Below are 24,549 nucleotides of genomic sequence, written 5' to 3'. Positions count from 1 at the left end.
TCTGTTAAATTTTTTCTGGCCAATCGTATCGACAATTTATTTTTCGGCTACGCTGTCATATCATAAAGTATATCTCAATATATATATATTATCCAATATAGCCAGTGTAAGTTCTGGAACGATAAACTATCATAGCGAAAATTCGTATCAATCGGATCAGTAGTTTTTGAATAAAACCAGAACGAAATAAACAAAAGTTACATCAGTAAATATAATATAAATAAATTACGTATACTTTTTGTATGATGTAAGTATATTTGACGATTACAATTATTTCTTACTAGCTGCCTCTCCCGACTTTCTGCAAGTAAAATAAAGTTTTATCCTGTGCTGTTTTTTATTAATGAGACATGTATAAACATTCGCCATTTGTTCTATTCGGCTATATAGTCCTTAGCACATTACTATATAATAATATATATGCAAATACATTACAACAAGCCCTACGTATTTTCCATGCGTTTATTTAAATATCTCTTTTCAATTGAAATTCATGTTATTTATTTTTATAAGAATTTATACTTTGTAATAATTAAACTAAACTGTATGTCATTATTTTGTCCTTTCTTTTAACGATAAAGATAATTACACTGGTTACAGATAACTATCAAACGTAATATGTCCATCCATTATATATAATATGAAAGTTTCATATAGAATTAGGCGTCAATAGCGCAATGGCTTAAGGGCCGTCTAGCGACATAAGGTGCAGAATCTATCTTGACCCTTTGGGCTATTGTTTTCCCCACTTTTTTCGCCGGCGACTTTTCTGAACCGATATGACATAAAAACCTTCAAGAAAAGAGCGTACTTATTCCTCAAAGGCCGGCAACGCACCTGGAAACGCTGGAGTGTTGCAGTGTCCATGGGTGGTAATAGTCACTTTCCATCAGGTTATCCTCCTGCTCGTTTGCCTTCTCTTACATAAATATATATAAACATATGTACTTTCTGAGTGGAACAGAAATAAACAAACCAAACTTATGAAATAAGTAACATCTACAAAAATAAATATTTAACAATTTGAGTGACTTTCAAATGAAGTCTTAACAAAGCAACGTAAGCTGTGTCCTGATATTCGGAATTTCCAATTAAACAAACCCACAACCTCCGATAAAGATACACATGTTCTATCATTGGGCTGAAATACAAAGGGATTAAATACGATTAATATATAATGTATAACATAGTAGCTGTTCCTCATAAGCAAATAGTTAACATTTATTGTGTGTATTCACCATAATACTATTCAATATTTATTAATGTGATACCATGTATTTCCTAGTTTCATGTCCTCCCATTTAATTGTTAAATGCAGTTTCACTTTATTTATATTAAAATTTTCTGATTGAAATCCCTTAATTTAATTTAGAAATGCTACTTATAATTATCGATAGACACAGTTAAAACGACACCCTATCCTACCTAAACCTAAGAAAAACTGGAGACAGCGGCTTGGTAATAGCAGCACCCTCGAGACAGGTAGAAGAAGGTGGTGAGATCCTGGGTGAAGAGGGCTACGAGCTGGGAACTTTGCGGCTCCTTGGGACCCCACAAATATCTTTAAGATTTTATGTACAACCAGCAGCTCCATCAGTTATCCAAGCGTTCTCAGTAATCAGAGACCTCAGTGCTATGATTGATATCGTGCTCACAGTCATGCTCATAAAATATCCACCTAAATAATCTTTAAGAGTAGATATTGCTAAATTTCTACAGAAGCAACACTGACGATTTCAGAAGAACAATATTGAACCCGCTGACGCATAGTATCTCATTAATTTTATTCATAAAGTCACTTTAGTTAAAGCAAGTAAAAACTTTCTAAAAGATTAATGCTCAAAACTCTAATTATAATTAAAAATAAATTTTAATGGCTTTAAAACTTGCAATTTTGCGTCTTTTACGTAAACATTATTTACAATACAGCACTACAATCTTTCAAATCTACGCCTAGTACTTTGTTATGTGCTAGTCAATCACTGGAAACTATTATTGGTAATGATTTGTTAATATCAATGAAATTTATTATGTGCTGCACGATTCCATAAAAATACAAATAAATAAAGGTTCTTATTTTCATACTTTTTTATTTTTTTTTTATATTTGTTGTACACGAATGAATGCGATGGAGTAGAATCAGGCCTTGTCATTTATCACTTGATCCTTTTTCTTCTAATTTTAATAATAAATACTATAGGTATATATATAAACTGCTTTGTAATATCTTATAAAAATACAAAATTAATAGTTCAGTATCAATGAGCTTCATATTAGTGAATCTATCCAGGGTCGAATATGCGATGAGGAGATTCTGGTAAAGATTGTCGGACTGGGATGCGTTAAGCAGTCTTCTGATATCCAACTGGACGTGATGCCCCAGAGACCATCATCAGCAACAATAGGAGCTCCAGCATCAGGCTAAAAAAATAATGTAATGCATCACATTTATATATATAGACTCTGATTATTTATTATGAATTATTGACATTATTATCGATGACGAGCCGGTTGGCGTGATTGGTAGATACTTGCTTTTCACGCCGAAGGTTTTGGCTTCGATTCCTACCCAGGACAGACATTTGTGTGCATCAACATGTCTGTTTGTCCTGAGTCTAGGTGTAATTATCTATATAAGTATGTATTTACAAAAGAAAAGTAGTATATGTAGTATATCAGTTGTCTGGTTTCTATAGTACAAGCTCTGCTTAGTTTGGGATCAGATGGCCGTGCGTGAATAATGTCTCAGGTTATATAAAAAAAGCTATTCTGATGCTTGATGCAGCTTAAGCGCGCATTTACACACGCAAACATGATTTTATGTCGCGCTTGTTATAATTAAAACAATTTAAAACATAGTTATTTAAGCTTTAATAATTGTGTAATCATTATTATTGTAATGTATGTAATTATTTAGTTGATTATCACATAACTATGTGATTGATGATTTTATGAGTTGTGTATGCGTGAATCGTCATAAATGTTAATAGTTTAATATTAGTTTACATATTTAACTTACAAGGGATGTAAGGGAGCACAACTGTATCTAGCTGTTCCCAGCCAACCTCACCTGCACGTGGTGCATCATGCCGATTAACAAACGAGGCTCTGGCGACCGACTAATGGCGTTATAACCATTCCATTAAGGCGTAGCTAAATACTGCAGACCGGTCACGGGCAGCAGCGTCATCTGTACGACGAGCTACGCTCTTCGATCACCAACCCGCCTGCCCAGCGTGGTGATTACGGGCAAAACCTTTTTTGGCACACACCTATACGCAACGAACACCTGGCACAGCTCGAAGAAGAGCTGAGGAATTTAAGTTCACATATTTTGGGGCTATGTGAAATCCGAAGAAAGGGAGAGGATACTATAGCCTTAGAATCAGGCCATCTTATGTACTTCAGAGAGGGAGACCAACCATCCCAAGGTGGCGTCGGGTTCTTGATCTACAAGGCTCTCTCTGACAACATCTTAGAAATCTCCAGTGTGTCGGCAAGGGTAGCGTATCTTGTGATCAGACTTACCAAGAGGTATAGCCTCAAGGTTATCCAAGTATACGCACCGACTTCGACACACTCGGATGATGAAGTGGAAGAAATGTACGAAGACATTTCTAAGGCATTGCACATCACCCAAAAGGCCCACTTCAATGTTGTCATGGAGGACTTCAACGCTAAAGTGGGAGTACATACTAGCAACGAATCGGTAGTAGGACAACACGGATTTGGAAGCAGGAATCATAGGGGGCAAATGCTCGTCATCTTTCTGGAGAAAGAGGGTCTGTTCTTCATGAACTCTTTCTTTAAGAAACAGCCTCAACGGAAGTGGACGTGGCGAAGCCCAGACGCTATGATTAGAAACGAGATTGACTTTATTATGACGGACAAGAGACGAATATTTAGAGATGTCTCTGTGATCACAAGGTTCAATACCGGAAGTGATCACCGACTTGTAAGTGGTGGGTATCCTTAGGGACGAGGGGACGAAATTCTATCCAGCGCAAAACACCGGCAAGAGGACCAAACTTTCGGGAGAGTCTCTAGAGCTAATACGAAAACGACGTGAAAACCCTACAATCACTTCGTCAGATCTTAATAAAAAAATATCAAAGCTAGTAAGACGCGACCTCCGAAACTCCAGTACACGCTCTATAAAAGAAGCGATTGAGCAAAATCGGGGGTAAAAAGTCTTCGTTCAAAAACTAGGTCGAAGCCATCTGACGAAGCTGACCACTTCAAAGGGAAAAGTCATCGCCTCTAAGCGCGAGATTCTTAAGGAAGTTCAGGACTTCTACGGTAAATTATATACATCAGTAGCGCCTCGTCCTCAACCCGACCCTGGGGATCCTAGAGCCACTTTAGCCCCCTTCACAGAAGAGTTGCCAGAAATAAGCCCAGACGAAATCGTGAAGGCTTTGGGGCAGCTAAAAATGGAAAAGCCCCCGGGGAAGATGGAATTACGACGGAGTTACTAAAGGCAGCTGGAAAACCTTTACTAGCGCAGCTCCAACGAATATTTAATTCTGTCATATTCTCGGGGAGAACTCCAAAGGCATGGAGCAAGAGTGTTGTCGTAATGTTCTTCAAAAAGGGAGACAAAACCTTTTTGAAGAACTACAGACCTATTTCCTTCTTGAGCCATGTCTATAAGCTGTTTTCTAGGGTCATCACGAATTGTCTCGCGCGTAGACTTGACGAGTTTCAGCCCCCGGAACAAGCCGGATTTCGAAGAGGGTACGGAACCATAGACCACATTTACACAGTGTGGCAGATTATACAGAAGACCGAAGAGTATAATCAGTCCCTGTGCTTAGCATTTGTAGACTATGAGAAGGCTTTTGACTCTATTGAGACCTGGTCTGTTCTGGAGTCCTTACAACGGTGCCGAATCGATTGGCGATACATCCAAGTGCTGAAAGGCCTGCATGACGCTGCTGTTATGACCGTCGAAGTACATACAAGGGGATGTCATTTCACCGAAATTGTTCACTAATGCATTAGAGGATATGTTCAAGACGCTGCACTGAGAAGGCGGGGCATAAACATAAACGGCGAGTACCTTTCGTACTTGAGATTTGCAGACGATATTGTCATCGTGGCAGAAACCGTGCAGGACATGCAATATATGCTGAGCAGCCTGGCTGATTCCTCTGCTCGAATTGGTCTCCGGATGAACTTGGAGAAAACCAAGATAATGTTCAATGAACACGTCAGTCCGGAACCAATAGCTCTTAACGGAGTTCCTCTTGAAGTTGTTCAGGAGTATGTGTACCTTGGACAAACTTTGCAGTTGGGTCGAAACAACTTCGAGGGGGAAGCACGAAGAAGAGTACAGCTGGGCTGGGCAGCATATAGAAAACTCGGTTAAGTCTTTTCGTCACGAACACCGCAATGCTTGAAGACAAAAGTCTTCAACGAGTGCGTCTTACCGGTTATGACCTACGGAGCCGAGACGTGGACTCTGATAGTACGTTTGGTCCACCATTTTAAGGTCGCTCAGCGAGCTATGGAGAGGGATATGCTCGGAGTTTCTCTGAAGGATCGAATCCCAAATGTGTTGATTCGACAGAGAACCAAGGTTATCGACATAGCCCAAAGGATTAGTAAGCCGAAGTGGCAGTGGGCTGGACACATATGTCGCAGAACCGACGACCGTTGGAGTAGACGCGTTCTGGAGTGGAGACCACGCCTTGGCAAACGTAGCGTAGGACGCCCTCCAGCTAGGTGGAGTGACGATATACGCAAGGTGGCTGGTAGCGGTTGGAGATTAAGAGCTGAAAATCGAGCTCAGTGGCGTGCCATTGGAGAGACCTATGTCCAGCAGTGGACGCGAAAAGGGTGATGATGATGATGATGATGATATTTAACTTTATTACGGTTCTAAAATCATCTCATATTTTTTACAATTATAGAAGTCATTATTTACACATTGTTATAACATGATTTATGTTATTGAGTTGACTATTTATTTGTAATTCTGTCATCTAATTCTAGATGACGCTCAAACGCCATCTAGAAGTGGTGAATAAGAAGTAATAATACAATAACGGTAATTTTATAATTTAAATAATTGGTAAATGTTATAAGACGATTTTAGAAATAATTACTTCTTATTAATTTGTTAAATTAGTACTTGAGAGTTGCCAAATTAATATAAGTCCTATCTATATACGCTAACGGTGCTAGGTGGGTAGTTCTCAGGTAAAACAGTCCGCGTCGGTAAAAAGGGCCGATGCCACATTAGAGTAGGGCTGGGCTGGTCGCGGGGGAGAACAAAAAGTTCGGCTCACCGAGGCGGACGTGCTGTGAATAAGTTACGTATTACTTTCTGTTTTCTATTATTTACGATTTCTGTTATTATAATAAAAACTTATGAAATTAGCTTTATTTCTCTTTTATTATTTTTATATTGTAAATACTTGTTTACTATTTTTATTTAGTATGAATAAATAAGTGTGGTTTTGATTAAAACTGTTAATTTACATGCTATAGTTTGTTTTACTGATTGAAATTTAAAACACGTACAAGTTATTAGTTTAATATGAGTGATAGTGGTGAACAAGACGTCAGCCCTGCTGACGTCATGCTTTTCAAAAACAGTCTAGAGGCCTCTTTTTTTTTTCTCGCTGGAAAAACACATTTATGTGTTTCCCCCACATCAGGGGTATGTGGGACACGCCGGCGCTGAAGGCGTCGGAATACCCACTAAAAAACCAGCGGTACCCACTCCATCTTGTCGGGGGACGTCACGGGATCGCTTGCGCATATTACCGTGCCGTCCCGACGGTTGGCCCGCTTCTGCGGGCCTCCAAATCCTAGGGGGTACTCGGGGTACAGAGACCCCCTGGCCCCGGTGACACTCACGGCGGGAGGATAAGATGCGCATAGCGCCGGCGTCTTCTCCCCGGTCTTCTTCGGCGAAGCGGGTCAGCGGAGGCACTCTCCTCGCGCTCCCGCTCCGCGGCCTCCTTCTGCGACATGACATTTTCGCAGAAGGAGACCATCTCCATCCAGCACCTTTCGCTACCAAGCATGGCATTTATCACGCTCGGCAGCGAAAGGTCTCCGCCGATTAAAGTCTCCAGGGAAAGGCGCTGAGGCCCCCAAGCGGCACACTCCATCAGAGTGTGGCATGCCGTATCCGTAGGCGCACCACACTCGTGGCAGGAGGGCGTTACCTCCCGCCTGACTATTCCGTGCAGGTACTTACCGAAGCACCCATGTCCAGTAAGCACCTGAGTCAGTCTGAAGGTCAGTATGCCGCCTTTTCTCGTTACCCAGCGACTCAAGTTTGGACGGATCGCCTCCACTGTCGCCAGGCCTGCTGATGGGGACCTCAGATCCTCCTCCCACCTGCGAATCAAGGCTTGCTGGGCGAGAGTCCTGATTCGCAGCACCTCCTCCAACCCTGGACGGTCGCCACGCGACCTCACTTCCGCCCGGAACCGGTACACTTCCGCGAGCACCTCCGCCTGGAGCTCCCAAGGCGGATCGCCCGCGAGAAGTGTTGCCGCCGTCCACGACACCGTACGATATCCGCGTATCACCCTCACCGCTATGATTCTCTGCGGCCTTCGCAAGAGAACCTTGTTCCGAGCGGTGAGAGCGTCCACCCAGATAGGAGCACCGTACAGAGCCATGGACCGCCCAACACCGCCCTATAATCGCCGGCATGGCGTTTCCGGCCCTCCTACATTTGGTAGGAGCCGGCTTAAGGCAGCAGCAGCGTTGATGAGCTTCGGGCCAAGTTGGACAAAATGCTGCCCGAAGCTCCATCTTCCGTCCAGGGTCAGGCCCAGATACTTCATGTGGGCCTGCACCTTAATCACCGTCCCCTGGACGGTGATAAACGCCCCTCGAGGGGGGCCTCGACGTGGACCGTGGAATAAAAGGGCCTCCGTTTTTGAGATGGAGACCCTCAAGCCCAACATTCCTATGCGGTCCACTGTGAGCGACGTACCGACTTCGGCCAGGCGAGCCGCCTCCTGATAATTCCGCCCTGTCGCCGTGATGAGAGTGTCGTCCGCATAGCACAACACCCCCATTCTGGGAAGGACGGATGTCCGCAGGAGCCAGTCGAAGCCAACGTTCCACAGAATTGGGCCGAGAACTGACCCCTGTGGAACGCCACAGCCTACCCGACGCCGGACAAGACGCCCATCGCCCCCCTCCCAGAGGACTACCCGGTCCTGGAGGTATGCCCCCAACAGCCTCCTGAGATAGGAAGGCACCCCGTGGTATCGGAGTGCCTCTCCAATAGTCTCGAAAGGAAGACTATTGAAGGCGTTCGCAACATCTATCGATACTGCCAGAATTACGTCCCCTCGGGCCACCGCATCCGTGGTCCGGGTTTTCAGGGCGTCCAGTGCGTCGATAGTTGATCGACCCGCCCTGAACCCGTACTGAGCCTCTGACAGACCCGGCCCCACCTCATCGAGGTGCTGAATAAGACGGGCAGCGAGAATTTTTTCGAAGAATTTGCCCGTCTCGTTCAGCAGCACAATCGGCCTGTATGCCGAGGAAGAATCTGGCGGTCGACCTTGCTTTGGCAACAAGACCAACTTTCCCTCTTTCCAAGGCTTCGGAAACTGCCCGCTGCACAGACATTGGTCGAACAGCTCCCGAAGCCTTACGCCTAGGTATTCCAGAGCGTCACATAGAACACGCCCTGGAATCCCGTCTGGGCCCGGCGCAGTGTTTTTGGCCCTCAAGCGGTCGAAGGCCACCTCCATCTCCCGCTCCGTGATCAGTGGTGGAGCCACTGTGTCGTCAATCATGGAGCGAGGGACCATCTGTGGAGGGACATGCTCACCTGGATGGGGGAAAAGTTCCCCGACCAGGCGCAGGAGGAGATTCCATGACATTGTCTCTGTCACGGGGGCACCCTGCGTGCGGAATTTTCCACGCACACCGCGGAACGGACGCCCCCAGGGGTCCCGGTTCAGGCCCGCCAGTAGTTCTTCCCTAGCTTTCTCCAGTCTAGAGGCCTCTGCTCCTTCATATATAAATTAATAAACTTGATATTCATGATAACATTAATAACTTACAATATTATAGAGATAGGTTGAGCAAACATTTGCTAATAATCTCCAACTATTGGTAAACAAAATATACTAATTTTATGTGTTACTAATTTAATTGGTCTGGCTTATAGAGTTAAGTCAGCAGTCATTGTGAATAGCTAACTTGTTTTGGAGAAGACATTCCAAAAATGTTACAGAATAGTTAAGCAAAATAATTACCATGCAAGGGCTGTGATGAGAAACGAAAGTCTCCAGGCAAAGACTGGACACATGTAGACTATAATTATATGACCGACTAAGCATATAACATTTATCCCAAGGTATCGATCTCTGTGTTGAAACCCTCATGCTGTATGATTTTAGACGCTCCTTAGCCGAATGTGGTAAAACTTTGCCGTTTATCTGAAAAAATATCAAGAGAAAAGGAGGAGTGTAATGATGCGTGATGTTTACTTTTATATAATATCTACTAGATCCAAAAGGTAGTTAAAAACAAATACCAAAGATATAAATAATTATAATAGTTATACTATTTTGTTATATGTTAAATTTTGCACATTTACGCATACTGTATGAACATTATGGGCATTTGTAGATTTTGATTTACGTATGTGTCTAGGGTGACATTATATTTATTGTGTTTATAATCTCTTTATATTGATAATAAGCCAGTGCATTTCCAACCCCATTCGTTCATATTAACAGTGGCGACGAGAATGGGATTTTTTTTTAAGAAAAAATTGAGAATATCTTTAATCGATATGGAAGACGTACTTACAATTAATCTCGGCCAATATGTCACTAGAAACTTTGCGCTCACTATCCGCCCTTGACATCAGACAGTGGTATTGGCTTAATATACTCTGAAAAGTCTAGACCCTGAGCAATCCTCAACATCGCTAAGTCAAAACTTGGTTCTCTGTACACATAGGATGGATGAATTTCGATCGACTTTAGAGGTATCAATACCCCACCTTTCTTGCAATTGACTGATCCTAAGCGAACTCGAAATAATTTTATTGACTCGCGTATACTGTAATGGAAAATGTTAAGGTAATAAATATTTTTATTCGAATATTTTGCAAGATTGAATGTAGTCGTTCTTAAGTATTGCTTATACAGAATTAAACCCACTATTTAAATGAACTATAAGCATTAAAAGGCAATACAAATTTTGCTCTTCCCTGAATACTATTTGATATCTCACTCTGGGATATATTGAAATGGCAATGTTCACGTGATATTAATTACTTAGACAATATTTTTAACTATAATTGTATTCATTGCATTTTTATCTTAAGTCTACTAGTGTTTTGATGTTATATATTTACATATATATATTATTATGATTCAATCAACAGCTATTCGCAGTCCACTGCTGAACATCGGCCTCTCCCAAGGTGCGCCAAAGGTTATGTTTATGATTATATAATATTTAAAAGTGCAATATTTTTTTTTAACTAAGTTCAATAATTATCAAGTAAAAATCGCATAGCGATAAATATATATAGAAGTTTGTATAGCTGCTTACTTATAAAAGTCACCAGCCACGGTTAGTATCCATGTCTTATCTACCAGGGCACCTGAAGCATAGTGCGAGCCTTTCCTCTGAATAGACACCGAGTAAGGATAATTATTACTGGTCTTGTAGTTGATTATTTTTATTTCAGTAGGCGTTGTAAGTTCAGTGTCCTTGCAAGCAGGCATTTTAATGTTGTCTAAAACCAATCAAATGTAAATAAGAATATGATTAAGAATAAATTTAAAAAAAAAACAAAAAACAGTCTCCGACAAAACATCACCAGTGCTATTCTGTAAGATACCTTTCGTATATCACTCCCGTAACGCTGAAAACCGAATTTTAGTGAAACGCTATTTTGATATGCGCTCTTTAAATATTATATAATATATTTATAGTTTTTTTTAATATAGAAAAGGAAGGCGGATGAGCATATAGACCATCTGATGGTAAGTGGTCACCAACTAATAGACGCATTGTAAGAAATGTTATCCATCGCTTACATTACCAATGCGCTACCAACCTTGGGAACTAGATGTTAAGTCCCTTGTGCCTGTAATTACACTGGCTCACTCACCCTTCAAACCGGAACACAACAATACAAAGTAGCGTTTTGCGGTAGAATATCTGATGAGTTGGTGGTACCTACCCAGACGAGCTTGCACAAAGCTCTACCACCAGTTAATCTATAGTCAATGTCACATATCACTTACTGACATTTTAAATCGTGTTCAACAGTGAGTTTCAAGTTTGTTCAGAATAGCTGCTGGGCTTGAAAGACAGCTCTCACTCCTAAACTTTATAAACTACCTAATTGTTCCAATTCACCTTTATCTGAACTACTGGAAATATCGAATTATTTTTTTTTGTCTCTTAATACTCTTTTCCAATATAAAATATATATATATTGTAATTGGAATATCAATACCGACCATTTACGCTCGTTTTCAAATTTGGTATTCTCAAAGGTATTTCTTTTGAACTTGTATTATATACTTCATTGCTATCGGATTCTAATGATTCTTTTTTATCATCATCATCTTTTTCATCATAATTTTCAACCTTCACTATCACACATAACAGCAAAACAGCTATAGCCTTAAAACTAACTAAGTCACTCATTATTTTATGATTAAAAACTATTCAATTATTTCTTGTAAATTTGTTAATGAAATGAAGATTAATGATGTTCTCACAAGTGTTAAATACATATTTTATATAGAAAATAAAACAGGTATCGCAAAAACAAGTAAGATAGAGAGAGATTCAAAAGATAAAAAACAGCAAGTAGAACAATTGAAGAAAATTTAACAAAGGAATGTATTTTTTTTACTCGTTCAATTTATTCGTTATCAACAATGCAAAGGGATATATGACATTGATAGTACACTTGAAGGAACTTATATACGAGGTTCTTTTGGGTATGAATTGAGGTGTATTCTTTAATACTATAAGCTTTGATCTGCAGTACCATTCTTTAAGAACTCACTTCATTACCCATCCGTTTCATTACACAACAAACTTATGGTGATATACTATTTTGATGCGTGTAATCTTTAAATGTTAGAATTATTATGGTAAATGTCGCATATCAGTTTTTGATGAGTCATGACCGATTTCCGTGGTGAGTCACGGGGTTGTTCTTCAAGAATAGCCCTACAAAATATAATATTGATATATCTGAGACTTAATTTGACGGTAAGTAACATACGTATTTTAAGTTAATAGAAAAGTTAACTTTTGCTAAGTTTCATGCGGGTCCTTCTCGATGGAATCAACATTCCCAACCATTTGTAGCTTAACATTTAATTTGACACTGTAACATGACTACTTGAATAAAGAGTATTTTCATTTCGAAGTAAGAATTATAAAATTTATTTAAAAATATTTTATATTAAAAAGATCATTATGTGCATACTATTCATCATAATTTTTATACCCTCTGCTCTATTTCGTCAGAACATACATTTTAAACTCTTCACTTAATTTTCATAATCTTAAACATCTGTTCGTATTTGATTATTTTTTCTAAAACAAATATTTAAAACTTACTCAGTGATTATTTCGTTAAGCCTATTGTTGCGGAGTTGTGAGTTTTTGATATGCGACTACAATTAGTGTTTTCAAATCAATTTCAAAACTGCCGATAAGGAAATGTAACATTACTTCAAAATTTAGCTCTTGATGATGGACGATTGAATTATGGGCAGAGGAAATAGTGCTTTTGATTTTACAATTTTAATTATTCATATTAATTGTTTGAGTTATGTATTTGCTGGTAAGTTTAAGTATAAGTAACAGATATTCAATTGTCGTCTAATCATGTTTAAAATATCTTATATTCTTGACTATGATGTGTAGGAACTGTCCATTCCAGATCTGATAGGTAAGACAAGGGCTATCTGATCACAACAATTTATTCCATCTTTTGAAACTATTATTGAAAAATTAAAATTACTATCCATAATAATAATTTCAATAGCCCAAGTTGAAGCTAATGTTTATTACAGCAGTTAGTTTGGGATAGAAAGTAATTGAAACAAATGAGTAATGTACTTAAGAAGTATTTACTTAAGAAGTTATCGATTCTTGTCAACATTGATTACTTGATTTTAAAAATTCTTTATTTTATAATCTTTTATTCAACTTCATTCGGATACTTGTGGTCAAATCATGCAAAATAATCTTAAATAAGTTTCTTCCGATTGAGTTAAAATTTTTACACCCTCGTCTCTCATGTATCTGGCGACTTATACTTTATACTTAGTTTTCTAAATTTTATTCGTTTCAGTAGTGAATAGATAAAATTAAAGCTTTTTTTGTTTTATGAACTAATTCAATTTAAAAAAATAAGAATATCTTTGTCTAAGGTCATTTACTTAAATTTCAGAATCGCCTACAATGAAAACCGAGTTAGAATGCGAGTTCCCTCCTAGAGTTGAGGAAGATTTTACTCATATAAGACGAAAGCGTCTGACAACTGATACAGGCCTTGTATGTTTGGAAGATTATCCTTATACTGTGTCTATTAGGTAGCTATTTTTCTTTTTTTAAGTCAAACGTATAAGCTTAAGGATATTCGGAATATATTAAATAAATAAAATAATAAATAATAATAAAGATATAGCCTAATATGTCGACTTAACCGAAGAAAAAGCAATTTAATGTTGTGGTATGTTGATGAAAGACTCCGAGGAGGAGTAAATGCGAGCATTTGGTGTATTTTCTACTACATTTAGTCATCAAGGAGGCGCTTTATATATTTTGTAAAATCAAACGTAAATATCAAACAGTGATACGCGACATTAACAACAATAATTATAACATTTAAAGAACATATGTATCAAAATAGTGACAGGAGTCGATTTTCAACATTTCAAGGCTGAGATACAGTTTTGTTCATTTATTTTGCCACGTAAAATTTTATTGCACAGTTATTTTTTAAAAGTACCTTCAAATTTATATTATTAATTACGATTTATTGTGTTCAAATTGAAGATTACACTCCAAGCATTGGTGTGGCGGAGCAATTGTTGGAAAACAATGGATATTATCAGCAGCCCAATGTTTTGATTAGTAAGTGATTTTTATGTACTATTTTGTATACAATTAATTTTGATGCAAGATAAATAATAATTGGAATTTATTACCAATGTAATTTAATCGCTGGCATAGCGTGCACTACTTAGTTCCTTGCCGGTTCTGCTCGGTTAAATCTACATTTCTAACCGGTGGTAAATTTATATTTATCTCGTAGAAATTAAGATTAAGCTGCAATATTGTTCATTATATTTTGATTTCTTTATTAAAAACTGTTGGAACTTTAATATTTATTTACTTAATTTTTTTTGTATGTAGGTACAATATATAAGTAAAATATTTTAACTTATTTTACCATTTTATTTACATATACAGTGTCACTAGTGAAGAAGTTACAGTGCGTATGGGGTCTGTATTTAGAGACTTCGGAGGACGGATCCTATCTGTAGTGGAAATCCAGCGGCACCCGAGCTACAAGTTGAACCAGTACTATCCAGATCATAATCTTGCTTTAATCAAGGTACTTGTATGATACTTGCATAGCCTTTTTATTATTTACTATCAGGTAAGTTTCAAAACTATATAAAGTACGATTGTCTACGATCTCATCTCGATATATTTCATAAGATTGACAGTCCGCTTCAAGCCTCCGTATGAGAAAGGTCTATATATAATCTGAATATAGTTGAATATACAGTCTAAAGACTAATAATAACAATAACTCATTTACTAAATTTCGTCTGATGCTAAAAAAAAACATAAAAGATATTTCTAAGAAACTGGTACACTCTTTAGGTGACCCAAGAGCTGGCGTTTATTTAGCTCAAAGGCTGAGTCTAGCGGTGCAGAGGCAATAGTGCCAGCGTCTTGGGTACAATGCCATAGGACAATCTTTTAGACGACATGTGTTTGCTATAAATTTGTAATATGTGTTTTGTTTTTTTTATTTTAATTTTATATATTATAAAAATGACTGAACATAGTTTTAAACCTATATATTTTCTAAATCATTTTAAGTAGAATTTAAATTAGACCCTCTTATTTATTATCCTGTCATGGTATCATCACCATTGTATTACAATAAATGTTTTTATTATACCTGGTTTAGGGATTTAAGCAAGTCTAAATAAATACGACCAACTTACCACTTTTACCGTCAAACAACAATAGTTATTGTTGTCGTGTTCCGTTCAGGCACTACGACAAGACATCTTTTCCATGGCTTGTCTAAATACCGCTCGGTGGCGACCATTTACAACTAAATAAAAATATTGTTACTTAAATCGATTATTTTCTATGTGAACAAAATTGTTATAATAAAAATGCAGGCATATTATAATAACAATATATCAATAACAAATGTCTTTGGAGATAAAAAAGAAAGAACAAAAAAAAGTCACAAACTTCAGGTTCAGATTACTAGCAAAGTCAGTATCTTCAGAATATAAATCATTTTTTTTTGGGTTTGCAGGTAAACCTTCCAATAGTTAAAAACGCGCGCACGCAACCAGTGGCCCTAGCGGTGGCTAACTCTGATCTACCCCTGCTGTTCGGAGAAGTTGTTGTCACTGGATACGGCTCTGTGGTAATGTACCTTTATATACAATTAATATAGTAAGTATCCTATTAATGCCTCGTAGCTGGCCAAGGGATTTACCAAGCTGCTCTTAAGATTGGTATTCCACGAAGCTGCTGAAAAATTAAAACGGATCTTTCTTCATCACCGTGAAATCAGACTAATGACAAAACAAATGAAAACTCAATGATGATGATAACTGACAAGATCTAAATTTGTAATAAATTGGTGCACTTACTGGTACATTGGTTGCTTATTATGTTCACGGTTTTCATATTCTCATGTATTAACCTGAACGATTGATTCAAAAAATAGTTAGCAATGGAAATATTATACTTTTATTGAAGTATAAGAAAATAAAGTCAATACTCTAAATTTAAAGCGGATGTAACTACGAAGCGCATCTATATTATTTGTATTAGGGAAACAAACAGTATAGTATTTCATTAAAACAATTGATAACAGGACATAAACAATTAAAGTTTCCACTTAAAAATTGTACAAAAATAGAACAGTGCAAAGAGAAAAAAATTAAACACTAACCACAAATAATTTACGATACAATTTCAATTAAACATTTAAAAAAAAATCGAGATAAGCTTACAAATCATCAGACAATAATATTAATATTTATATGATATAATATTTTTATGTATTAAAACCTTCTTGGAAACATGCTACGTCTTCTGATATAAGTTATAGCTAAAACTTATATCAGAAGATGTATTGGTGAAGTAGGAGTATCAGAAGGCATTACAAAAAAACGTCTCTTCCTTTATTAGTATAGTTTACATACTACCTTATATATTTATATAAGATTGTTTTGATCAAGCAATTTAAATAAGTGATATTTAACGACGAGAGGAAATTTGTAGCAAATAGGTTATAAAGTAAAGATAACCTTTGTCCATTGACATATAAATGTTGACCATACTATTTTTTTCAAATTTATTTACAAGAAAAACACAATTTTTATATTTATCAAAGCTGTCCAAACTGATAAGCCAGTTTGTTGGCGAATTGGTGTTTGTTGTAATAAAATACAAAAAAAAAATAATATAAGATTTTACCGCAAATAATAATAATAAATAATCAGTCAGTTAATTAGTGCTCAAGAAATAGATTCCTTTAACTTCTTCTAAAAAAGTTCTTCCCTGAACTTATTCTCCTCTCTTAGTAATTATATTTTAATATAAATATTAGGCACTCTAAAGAATCTAAGATGTAATGTCCTTTGTGCGTTGTGTGTAATTACACTGTTACAATTAGCCTTCATTGCGGAGTACAGCAAATAAAACAAAGTATTATGATTTGTGATGGAATATCTTGTAATGAGTATTATGTTTTATTTTATATAAATAACTTATAATCTGATAAAGACACAACGCTCAGATCAATGTCTGCAAATATTGTAATTGATATTACGTCGCAAATTTCCTGAGCTAATTTATCTTGAATTATTATATGTTTTATTGATGCTTTTGTAATATATTTTTAGAAATATAGTTGTTTAGCCATTCGTTTTCTCGTTTTAAACTATTCTAACAAAGTGTTTGACAGGCTTATATACTATCAAATAATTAATTAATATCGTAATCTGATAAAATGGAATTCTCCTCACGTCTTACTAATGATACAATTTCTTCTATGTTCTCAGAAGACAGGCCAAATCCGCGAAGGTGTTAACCAGGAGCTTCGTCGGATGTTAGTTAAAGAATTCCCAAGGTCACAATGCAGGGTTGTATATGGAAATGACTACCACATACAACATGATCATATGTGTTTACAGAGTGTCGTCAAAGGCATTGCGCTATGCGCGGTAAAATACTTTTCAATTTATAAATTTTTCCAATTGTCACACCGGTACAATGGTACCGTTTAACGGTTTTGGAAGCGTATATATATACATATAAAATTATACATACATACTTTTGGTAGGGAAGATTTTTTATAACTAAATTATTGTAAACGTTTTTGGGGCTTATAAACTTATTTACGCTACAGTTCAAACTAAAAGTCATTAGTTAGTACAATTTGAGCTTTCTTTAAAAATAGTTATATTTTTTTAGTTGGCCCTGTGGTAAGAACGCGTGAATCTTAACCGATGATCGTGGGTTCAAACCCGGGCAAGCACCACTGATTTTTCATGTGCTTAATTTGTGATTATAATTCATCTCGTGCTTTACGGTGAAGGAAAACATCGTGAGGAAACCTGCATGTGTCTAATTTCACTGAAATTCTGCCACATGTGAATTCTACCAACCCGCATTGGAGCAGCGTGGTGGAATAAGCTCCAAACCTTCTCCTCAAAAAGAGGAGAGGAGGCCTTTAGCCCAGCAGTGGGACATTCACAGGCTGTTACAAAAAAAAAATCTTTAAAAAATAGCTAATTAGTAGTATTTAAACTTAATAGCATTTTTGTTGTCTGTTTTAAAAACCAAGTGCGTGGGATTTTACTGAACCTCTTTGGATATGATACTGTAATTTGAATATTACTTGCTCAAATGTTTCAGGGTGATACCGGCGACCCCGCTGTGCATTTTAGTGGAATTAACCGAGGTGGTACGTTATTTGGTATAGCATTATTCTCCGGAACCGAAGAGTGCGCTTTGAAATCAAAGCCAGGAGTGTATGCCAAGGTAGAAATTTGACTGATGATTTTTTGAAATGCCTGTCTATATTTTTTTAATATATAATTATGTTGTTTTCAGGTTTCATACAGTAGACAGTGGATTGATAAAGTTATCAATGAAACAGAGTACAATGAGAGTGCAGACAGCGGAGAGAATGCAATACCTATTGATATGTAACGGCCTTCCTTATAAAAGTATAGCGGGTGTTAAGTGAAACACTGATTTCTCTCTTTCTGTCATAATTGATTTGACATACGAAAGAAGAAAACACAACATTGTTAACTAAAAATTTACAGATAAAGCCGTAAAATAATTAATTAAAGTGAAGTTATTTTAACGCGTTTTCTTTAAAAATTACTTTTCAGATGAGTTTGTAAATAAGTTCACCTATCTATGAGGTGGTTTCAAACATTAGAAAATAAGTAAATACATTTTAATTCTTTCTTACATAGTTGTTTTGATTAAAACAAATATTATTACTATTAAATAATGAGTTTAATTACTTCTATTCATTCTAAAATCACTAAATAGTCTAAAGACAAAAACTGTATAAAAAAAATATGAGATCTTGATCTAGCAATTCGAATGTACTCGAAAACTTTATAAATGTAGAGTATATATTCCACTGCTGGGCTAAGCCCTCCTTTACTCTGATGAGAAAATAATGAGCTTATTTAATCACGTTACATTGCTCTTCTATATTGTTTCCATTTATATTTTTGGGACGGGCATTGGCTATGATTTATTTTGGTTGGTTGGATATAGAGTTGTTTTCATCATATTAGTCGGAGAGAAAAATATGGTCGACTCTCTTTGTTTTGAGTTTATTTAGTTTATTTAATCGTCAAAATATAAACAAATAAATAGCACATTAATTTTAATAATATTATGGTGATCAATATTGACAATAACGAATTGAAGTAATAGCTTCACAAATATTACGAAATTTAATTAAACTAGGGAAAAGATACGCGACGCGAGTTTTTTTAATATGTTAATGCTTTAGCTTTTGTAGTTGAAGTCCCAAGTCAGGCGTTAAAAAAGTTATTGAGTTTTTCTTTCTTAATATTAGTCCGGACTTCTGGAGTCTGGTAATGACAGTCCTCACATTGACTTCAATAGGAAAACACGTTAACCCGTTGACTAAAACTTATTTAAAACAATATCAAAAGTTAGTACAAAAATTTTAAGCTAAATTGGTTGATTAGAAAATAGAATGAATCCAAAATTCTGTTGCACGAATTAACCGCCGCCTATTAACAGGTGAAGTTAAGTAAAAGTTTGTACAAATGATAATTTTTTTGTTTGCAAACCAACCATAATTTTTTTATTGCTCTGTTGTAAAGATCGTTTCCGAAATAATCCTTTATTACATAATCATATCAATGTTTTATTTGTCGGGGCATTTAGGCTTTTGGATTGAGGCTGTTCAGAAAAATTCAAATCACACGATCAAAAAACCACTGAGTTTTCATGTATTTAATTTGTTTTTATGCACCGTGCTCGGCGGTGAAGGAACACGTCTGAAGGAAACCTGCATGTGTCTGATGAAATTCTACCACAAGAGTTACCGACCCGCATTGGAACAAGCTGGTGAAATGAGCTGAAACGGGGAAAGGAAACTAGCATTGAAATTTTACAGGCCACTTCTTTTTTTCCTTACTTTACTACCATTTGATGGCTTTTTGCAGCTTAACTTTCAATTCTAAAAAAGACAACCACCGTTAAACCTTTTTGGTTTTTATATGTGTATAAATTATATTTATATTGTTTCAACACTCTGTATAAAACACGTGCATTTAATTTTATTCTATAAATACATAGAAGTTATTGCTCTCGATAAATTCAACATTACGTCTGTAGTTGGAACTAGTCTATTGTGAAAAATGCAATCAAAAAATAGTGAACAATCAAAAACGGAAATCGGAAAAAAAACTGGCCACACATATCTTCAATGGATTTTTGCTTTATTGGGTATGTTTAGAAAATTATCAAAACTATAATATAAATTGCTACAATTTGATTAAATATATCAGACGCTTGCTATTAAAATTGTATTAATCCTCATTTTGGTGCTTGTTACTTAAAAAGTAAGTGATTTCTGTATTTTTATATATCACTTTTCCTCTATCTTTATTTGAAATATTCATTAAAACACAATTGTAATAAATAAATAAATTGCCACTGTTATAATGAGTAAGTGTACTTAAAATTTACCTCTTTGAATAATGTATAAAATTTCTTTGTAAGAAAATCTGCGCATTTTGGAACGTAGACTATGAATTTGATTTGCAAAATAAGCACTCTTTGCTATGCGAATAAACTCGAAACTCGAAGAACAAAGAAAACAATCGTGAAATGTCTGTAAGTGATATGCGACATTGACTATACAAATTATAACATTTAATGATATAATGAGTCAAAATTATAAGTATATCATTCCAAGTCTATTTTAGACATTTTTCGTGTAAGATTGAGTGACTTTTTACAGGATAGCACTTATATAAGTGCAGTTTTAACGGTAAATAAAAATATACGATTATATTTGAACGATTTTAGTAGTATAGTATAGTAACAGCCTGTGAATGTCCCACTGCAGGGCTAAGGCCTCCTCTCCCTTTTTGAGGAGAAGGTATGGGGCTTATTCCACCACGCTGCTCTAATGCGGGTTGGTGGAATACACATGTGACAGAATTTCAGCGAAATTACACACATGCAGGTTTTCTCGCGATGTTTTTCTTTACCGCTAAGTTCGAGATGAATTATTATCACAAATTAAGCACTTGAAAACTCAGTGGTGCTTGGCCGGTTTGAACCCATGATCATCGGTTAAGCTTCACACGTTCTCACCACTGGGCGGCTACTTTTAGAATTACTTCTCATATTATTATAATATGTAAGAACAAATCTTTCTTTTTGATAAGAGTTCGTTGACTTCCAATTTAAACAAATTATTGCTATAAATATTTTAATATTTAAGTAAAGTAGACGATTTTGATAAACATGAGTTTTTTGGATAATTATTTCAGCCAATTGTACTCACATGGCTTATGGGTTGGAGTGTGGCTGGATATCGCCAACAACGCATAAACTTCAATCAGAAACTTCCCCGTCTGGTTACCCCCTCTCAGATGGACAAATTGCGTGGATCGCTAGCTGCTTGAGCGCAGCGGCTACGTGTGTTGTTATAATGCATTCTTATATAGCTGATATATATGGGAGAAAGATAAATATTATTATTATAGCTTTCTTGGAAGCGGTAAGTAAATTCTAGAAAAACAATGTATCATGTAACAATTTATAATACATTTAAGCCATATCATCACCAAGTTATTAATTTTTCTAATAAAAATATTATTACACGGGCATTTTCTGAAGAAATTTTGAGTGAATTAAATGGAGTTTTCCCAGGTTTCTTGGATAATAAGAATATTCTGCACGTCTTTCACAAGCCTCATCATAGCAAGAGTATGTGCTGGCATAGCTGCAGGTGGCTGCTATAATGCCGTACCAATGTACATTAAAGAAATCAGTCGAGACGACTTAAGAGGAATTCTGTGCACTTTCTCCATGATATTTCAAACTGTCGGTGTTTTCATAATGTATTGTATTGGAGCATATCTGAGTTATTATACAGTGATCTATGTGGCTGTGGGATTACCAATTTTGACGATGTTGGGCATGATATTTGCTCCCGAATCTCCTGAGTTCCTAGTGAAGCAAGGAAAGATTGATGTAGGTTATATTTTTTGTTTTTGTTTTTATGTAATTCCATTATTTATAAGCTTGTAAGTGTGCTTGCATAATGTTAACTAAATGTGATATGTACCTGATGAAATCTAAACCATCATGATTTCAATTTTGGTAATAATATTCACAATGTATTTCATTTTTGTCCTGTTCATCCATATTACTTATTGAGTATTAAAATCAACTAATCAATATTACAGAAAGCAATAGAAACAGTGGCATATGTAAGAGGTCTTGATAGAGATGACGCAACTGTTCAGACGCTTGTGGAAACAATGACGAAAGATGCAGCTTATTTTGAATCTTTGCCGAAACTAACTATTTTAAGTATATGTAGGTATAAAGGAAATCAAATATTAATTGAGAAAAATCTCCTAAAATTTGATTTTATTGTTCTAATTTAACGATATCACAGCATTGTAAGCTAAATGTAACTAGAAAATATATTAATTATTTTCTTCATTTTTATGAAATGACTAGGTAGACCGGCAAATAGGCCACGTAATAGTCAGTGTTCACTACCACCCATAGACATTGACTATGTCAGAAATATTAACCATTCCGTACATCGCTACCTTCAAGTGAAGTTTCATGTTCATTTTTTTCAGTGAAGAACAAGATCTGGCGTCGTGGTTACATACTCATTATGATTGCCTTTACTTTTTACGAAATAAACGGTGCATTTGCTATTATAACTTATGCGTCTATAGTGATAAATTCAACAGGAATTGATTTTGTAATCAGTCCAGATATACAATCGCTAAGCATTCCAATAGTTATGATGATTGGATCTCTGACCCTCGCTTCTTGTATCGAAAGATTTGGAAGAAAAGTAAGTCGTTTGATTAATTAAGTTGTAACTTTTATGGAAATTCAAAAATTTCTTTAATAACCATATAATTACTGTCACATAAGACGTCACTGAATTCTAATTTAATAGAAGTGTGTAATTTTGCAGCAGTAATCGATTTTAAACTATAACTACGTTGTTTTAGCCACTTTTGGTTGGTGCATACATCGTCACATCGTGTTGTATGTTCGGCATAGCAATTATAATTGTCCTTAACAATCAAATTGGCGGTGTACCGGGTTGGCTTCCAATACTTTTAATGATGCTGGTTGTCGCCATGTACAGCGGCGGAGTTTGTCCAGTCATATTTATAATGTTGACAGAAATGTTCAACTTTCAAGTGAGTATGTTATGCTATTAAACGGTCTTGAAAAATAATAACTTCAATTCAATTCGTTTATAAGAATTTCCTTTAAAAATTTCCGATTTATTGTAGAAGAACAATTTAGTAGAGCATTGTGCCATGGCATGTGTTATCTACTTATTATACCGCTTAATAGCATAATTTCAGGTATAAGATACATAATATCTGTATCACGTCCTAAATGTCGCGGCGTAAGTTTTTTGTAATTCCTACACTGCAAATATATAGCCGTTACGATCACCATGTGATCTATAAATCTATATTTCTATAACTATATTTTTCTCGCTTAAAAAACGTTTTCCCCACATGAAGCTATCCACCTCGATCCTTATATAACATCATAAAAAGTGTTATCATAAAGAACACGGTTGATAATTTTTTTTATAGAATGGGTAGGTGGACGAGCATATGGGCCACCTGATGGTAAGTGGTCACCAACGCCCTTAAACATTGGCATTGTAAGAAATGTTAACCATCGCTTATATCGCCAATGCACCTCCAACCTTGGGAACTAAGATGTTATGTTCTTTGTGCCAGTAATTACTCTGGCTCACTCACCCTTCAAACCAGAACACAACAATACCAAGTACTGCTGTTCTGCGGTAGAATATCTGATGAGTGGGTGGTACCTACCCAGATGAGATTGCACAAAGCCCTACGACCAGTGAAATCTATTTTTAGTAGTCTATTTATTAAATATATTTTATTAAATCAATTTTTTTCAGATACGTATTATATTAAATCTATTTTTTTCAGATACGTGCAAAATTAATGAGCTTAGTCGTAACATATGGTTGGTTTTTGACGGCTGTTTTGCTTAATATATATATGCCGCTAGCAAATGCCTTAGGAGTTCACGCTCCATTCATATTCTACGGCTTCCTGAATCTTGGTGGTGCATTCTTCACAATATTCTACTTGACGGAAACGAAAGGCAAAACTGAAACACAAATTCTTCAAGATTTAATGAGAAAAAAGACTGATAATGAAACATGCATAGAATAAATTATATTTATTTTCCAGTGTTTTATTATTAATGCTCCATTATTTACACAAAAACCCAAGCAATATTAGTGATTTTGATACAGATAAAATTGGATTAATTTGTATTTACTGTTAAAATTTATGCTTAATTTGTGATTATAATTCATCTCGTGCTTTACGGTGAAGGAAAACATCGTGAGGAAACCTGCATGTGTCTAATTTCACTGAAATTCTGCTACATGTGTATTCCACCAACCCGCATTGGAGCAGCGTGGTAGAATAAGCTCCAAACCTTCTCCTCAAAAAG

General features: G+C 36.2%; 2 protein-coding genes and 1 pseudogene across 4 annotated transcripts; 2 read left to right on the top strand and 1 right to left on the bottom strand.

Moving 5' to 3' along the window:
- Positions 1-2,110: 2,110 nt before the first annotated feature.
- On the bottom strand, positions 2,111-11,702 carry LOC126777327 (hypodermin-A-like; annotated as a pseudogene).
- Positions 11,703-11,983: 281 nt separating this feature from the next.
- LOC126777246 (trypsin-7-like) lies at positions 11,984-18,769 on the top strand. 2 transcript variants are annotated; one of them, XM_050500245.1, is made up of 8 exons: positions 11,984-12,243; positions 13,436-13,577; positions 14,044-14,121; positions 14,461-14,605; positions 15,557-15,670; positions 17,319-17,480; positions 18,175-18,300; positions 18,373-18,768. In XM_050500245.1, exons 2-8 carry the CDS (start codon positions 13,447-13,449, stop codon positions 18,469-18,471), a joined length of 855 nt encoding a protein of 284 aa, XP_050356202.1. In that variant the 5' UTR covers positions 11,984-12,243; positions 13,436-13,446; the 3' UTR covers positions 18,472-18,768. The 2 variants fall into 2 exon arrangements, with proteins under 2 accessions (XP_050356202.1, XP_050356201.1); XM_050500244.1 differs by lacking the exon at positions 11,984-12,243 and adding an exon at positions 12,692-12,823 and having other exon boundaries at positions 18,373-18,769.
- A 1,364-nt stretch (positions 18,770-20,133) lies between these two features.
- Positions 20,134-24,312, top strand: LOC126777206 (facilitated trehalose transporter Tret1-like). Of its 2 annotated transcripts, none has more exons than XM_050500183.1 (7): positions 20,134-20,268; positions 21,324-21,553; positions 21,706-22,029; positions 22,245-22,377; positions 22,653-22,876; positions 23,040-23,234; positions 24,015-24,312. In XM_050500183.1, exons 1-7 carry the CDS (start codon positions 20,181-20,183, stop codon positions 24,261-24,263), a joined length of 1,443 nt encoding a protein of 480 aa, XP_050356140.1. In that variant the 5' UTR covers positions 20,134-20,180; the 3' UTR covers positions 24,264-24,312. The 2 variants fall into 2 exon arrangements, with proteins under 2 accessions (XP_050356140.1, XP_050356141.1); XM_050500184.1 differs by lacking the exon at positions 20,134-20,268 and adding an exon at positions 20,761-20,815.
- Positions 24,313-24,549: the final 237 nt, after the last annotated feature.

The sequence above is a fragment of the Nymphalis io genome, chromosome 22 (assembly GCF_905147045.1).
Source record: "Nymphalis io chromosome 22, ilAglIoxx1.1, whole genome shotgun sequence".
NCBI classification, from domain to species: Eukaryota; Metazoa; Arthropoda; class Insecta; order Lepidoptera; family Nymphalidae; genus Nymphalis; species Nymphalis io.
The sequence above is the reverse complement of the archived record's forward strand: the minus strand, read 5'-3'. Positions and strand labels throughout refer to the sequence as shown.